General features: G+C 70.9%; 2 protein-coding genes across 2 annotated transcripts in view; one reads left to right on the top strand and one right to left on the bottom strand.

The window, feature by feature from the left end:
- Window positions 1-1,300, top strand: part of CHLNCDRAFT_57351 (hypothetical protein) — a 1,987-nt gene extending 687 nt beyond the window's left edge. Inside the window, exons 3-4 of the mRNA XM_005849166.1 lie at window positions 297-396; window positions 630-1,300. Coding sequence (XP_005849228.1) covers window positions 297-396; window positions 630-734 — 205 coding nt within the window. The 3' untranslated portion in view covers window positions 735-1,300. The remainder of the gene's footprint in view (window positions 1-296; window positions 397-629) is intronic.
- A 331-nt stretch (window positions 1,301-1,631) lies between these two features.
- CHLNCDRAFT_143431 (hypothetical protein) overlaps window positions 1,632-3,766 on the bottom strand; it is a gene marked incomplete at both ends in the record, with an annotated part of 3,378 nt that continues 1,243 nt past the window's right edge. Inside the window, 7 exons of the mRNA XM_005848957.1 lie at window positions 1,632-1,671; window positions 1,904-1,952; window positions 2,142-2,234; window positions 2,439-2,590; window positions 2,771-2,859; window positions 3,120-3,215; window positions 3,432-3,641. Of these exons, the coding sequence (XP_005849019.1) occupies window positions 1,632-1,671; window positions 1,904-1,952; window positions 2,142-2,234; window positions 2,439-2,590; window positions 2,771-2,859; window positions 3,120-3,215; window positions 3,432-3,641 (729 nt within the window). The remainder of the gene's footprint in view (window positions 1,672-1,903; window positions 1,953-2,141; window positions 2,235-2,438; window positions 2,591-2,770; window positions 2,860-3,119; window positions 3,216-3,431; window positions 3,642-3,766) is intronic.

Here is a 3,766-nt window from a genome sequence, read left to right as displayed (position 1 = left end):
TTTGGGGGGGGGGGGGCGATTTGGGCTGCTCATGCCGCTGGCTGGGCTGTGGGTGAATGCGGCGGCTGGTGTCGGTGCTTGCTGCAACCCGTGGCGGTATCCGGAGCGCTGGCGAGGTGGCGCGCTGCGCAGCTGAGCAGCGCGGCGGCCACCCGGCGGGGCGTGCCCAGCAGCAGATGCGGCGGCAGGGCCGCGCTGCGCAGCCGCCGCTCCTCAGCACGCCGCCGCTCCTGCTCCTCCAACCTCCTCAGCGCCGCCCACCATCCTTCCCTGCCTCCCCCCCCGGGCACCCGCAGGCTGGATGCCCCCTTTGGCACCGAGGAGAACCCGGTGGTGGTGCCCTCTGAGTTTGCGGAGCGCATTGTGGGGGTGAGCGACCCAGACGACGACTCGCTGGTGAGCCTGGCGGCGGTGGGGGTGGGGTGGGGGGTCCTTGGATGCGTATGCTATGCGCTGTGTGTGCGCGTGTTGGCGTGGATTTGGCAGCTGGCGGGTTGATGGAGGCCTGGCTGGGGACCCAGGGCGCGGGCGCTGCCGCTGCCTGCTGGCCGCGGTGCTGCCGCTGCCGCTGCCGCTGCCGCTGCCCGCCGCCCACCTGCTGCTGCCTGGTGTCCTGCCTCCGCCCGCAGGTGTGGTGGGGCATTATTGAGGACGGGCAGCCGCCCAAGCAGATCATCGAGGGCGGCGAGTTCTTTGTGCTCAAGCGCCTGCCCTCGTCCGGCGGCCACCACTGAGCAGCCCGGCGGCGTGGCAGCGGCGCCCCTGGCCGGCCTGCCCTCGCAGCAGGCGGCATGGCTGGCCCCTAGCTGGCGGCCCTAGAGCGTGTGGCCGCCCTCGCCGCCGCGAACAGGCTGCCTGAGGCGGCCCTGCGGCGGCGGCGCGGCCACCACCCGCCGCGCTCACCAGCGCTGCGCTACTCTGCGCCGCCTCGCCCGGTTCCACCCTACATTAGGCCGCATTGCGCGGCATCCGCGTGGCAACCTCGGCTGTAGAGTTGCCGGCGCCGCGAGCGCGGCAGGGCGCCGCTGCCACCGCTCGCCCAGCCCTCCAGCGGCCCACGGCCGTCCCGCGTCCCCTACACTTGTCCCTCCCCTCCTCGCTCTCCCTCTTGCACTGTTTCCAACAACAAACCAACCCATGCCCTTGCCGCACCGGCACCTCGCCGCCGAGTCGCACCCGACACTCGGCGCATTCACTTGCTGTTTCGCTGTACTTTTTTCCTAGTCCTTGTGCAGGCTGCAGGGTCTTGCCTCTTGCTGTATGGCCCGCCGCCACACACCGTGTAACGCACCAATATATAGCGGGCGGGTGGGGGTGTATTTCAGTGTTTACCCAACCATCAGCAGCAGACGCCGGCCCACGTTTGCTGCCCACATCTGCTGCCGACAGAAAACCCTGACTGAGGCAGGCCGGCAGCTGCCAGCCAGGCTGTGCCATGGGCGGGAAGGAGGGTGGTTGCAGATGGGTCAAGGGCACGCGCAAGCGGCAGGGGAGTGGACGGGGCGGGGATGGATGTCATGAATGAATAAAATAAGCGCGGGCCGCCGCAGCCAGTATGGTTGCAACCAGCCAATATGGTTGCAACATGCGGCCGGGCCTCTCTCGCCGAGGTCCCTCCATCAGGCAGCCGCTCAGAGCAGGGTGTTCTTGATCAGCAGGCGCACCACGGTGCTGCACAGCGTGGACAAGTTGGCAGATGTGGTTAGGCAGGGCAGGGGTGGGCAGGCAGATGCGTGTAGGGCACGGCAGGCGCGGGCACATGGCAGCCTGGGTGCGCCCCCCACGCACGGCTGCCTGCCACCAGCAGCCTGCGAGCTTGTGCTGGCCATGCCCGGCCCAGGGCCGCAGCGGCGGAGCCCGCAGCGCAGCACAGGCAATCGACAGCCGGGCGGCCGGCACTCACTAGGGGTCCACGTTGGCGGCGGGGCGGCGGTCCTCCAGGTAGCCCTTGCCTGCGGGCGGGAGGGCAGGGGGAGGGCAGCGGGCAGAGGGGAGGGGGCTGAGGCGTGGAGGGCGAGACAAAGGCTGGGGCTGCTGGGAGGGTGGGAGCTGCAACGCCACCCAGGGAGTTGCAACGCCAGCCAGCCCAAGCGGCAGCGCCAGCGAGGCAAGCGGCGCGGCGCAGGGCGCGGGCCACACACCGGCCAGCTGCACGGGCAGCGGGATGCGGATGGAGGAGCCGCGGTCGGCCACGCCGTAGCGGAAGGTGTTGATGTCGCACGTCTCGTGCTTGCCTGTGGGCGGGGACACAGGCCGGGCGGGTGGCATGGTCGGGCGGCGGCGGCGGTTTGCGGAGAGTGGCAGGCGCGCAGCGCGGCCAAGGGAGGCTGCATCGAGGCGGGACGGAAGCAGCAGGCAAGCGCGGCCGATACCGTCCAGCCCCGCCGCCCTCGGAAGGGCGGCGGCACCAGCAGCAGAAGCAGCAGCAGCAGCCTCACCCGTCAGGCGCTCCTCGTTGCCGGTGCCGTACTGCGTGATGTGCTCGGGGTGGCACTTGGACAGGCGCTCGATGGCGGCCTCGATGGCCTTCATGCCACCGTCCTCGCGCATGCTCTTGGTGGAGTAGTTGGTGTGGGCGCCCGTGCCGTTCCTGCGCGCGGTGGGTGGGTGGTTTGCCGATAGTGTGCGGGGTATGATGCGGGGTGTGGGTGGGTATGGGCAGGCAATGGGGAGGGGAGCGACGGCAGGCATCAGCGGCAGGCACCGCGGGCCCGGCGGCACCAAGCAGGCACGCCCCCGGCTGCCCCCCCCAGCCCCCACGCCCCCTCACCAGTCTCCCTTCATGGGCTTGGGCGCAAAGGTGGAGACGATGCCAAACTCCTCGCCCAGACGGTGCAGCAGCCAGCGCGCAATCATGACCTGCGCGCATCCACGGCGGCAGTGGCAGGCACGTGAGCCGCAGGGAGGTGGGCAGGCAGGCAGGTAGGTTGCATGTGCAGAAGGCGCAGCCCGCCGGCAAGCAGGTCACGCTGCGAGGCGCGGCACAGGCTGGCAGGCAGCAGCGGCGCGTGGGTGGGAGATGCAAACGCAAACCCGCACCCGCACCCACGCCTGCACCCACACCCGCACGCTGTGCAACAGGGCAAGCCCACGTGCCGTTGCGCGCCGCCGCCGCCCACCTGGTCGCCGGTCTCCAGGGGCCCGGTGGGGCCGATCTGGAACTCCCACTGGCCGGGCATGACCTCGGCGTTGATGCCGCTGATGATCAGGCCGGCCTGAAGGGGGCGGGCAGGCAGGGAGGGAGGGAGGGAGGGCTCACATGAGGCGGCGGCTGGGAGTTTCCGGCTGGCGCGTGCAGCAGTGGCCGGCGCATGCGCCCCATGCCGGAACCCAGCCAGGGCGTCCCAGACCAGCCCAGCCCGGCTTCACGCCCCCCACCACCGACACACACCCACACACCACACCCGCACACCACACCACACCACACCCACCTTGATGCAGGCGTCCATGTGCGCCTCGGCCAGGTCGCGGCCGTACACCGACTCGGGGCCCACGCCGCAGTAGAAGGGGCCCTGCGGGGCGGGGAAGCCGCCAGCGGGCCAGCCGTACACGTGGCCGCCCTTGGACAGCATCGTGTACTCCTGCTCAAACCCAAACAGCGGCGCCTCCGCCTTGACGGTGTCGTTGATGATGGCCTCCAGCTGCGGGGGTGTGGGGTGTGGGTGGGGTGTGGGTGGTGTGGGGGGCATGGGAGGCGGGGTGTGGCGGGGGGGGGCGGTGGTGGGGGGCGCTGGGGGGGGGGTTGGGCGCTCGTTTTTGTTATTGT

The sequence above is a fragment of the Chlorella variabilis genome (genome assembly GCF_000147415.1).
Source record: "Chlorella variabilis unplaced genomic scaffold CHLNCscaffold_6, whole genome shotgun sequence".
Taxonomy (NCBI): Eukaryota; Viridiplantae; Chlorophyta; class Trebouxiophyceae; order Chlorellales; family Chlorellaceae; genus Chlorella; species Chlorella variabilis.
The sequence above is the reverse complement of the archived record's forward strand: the minus strand, read 5'-3'. Positions and strand labels throughout refer to the sequence as shown.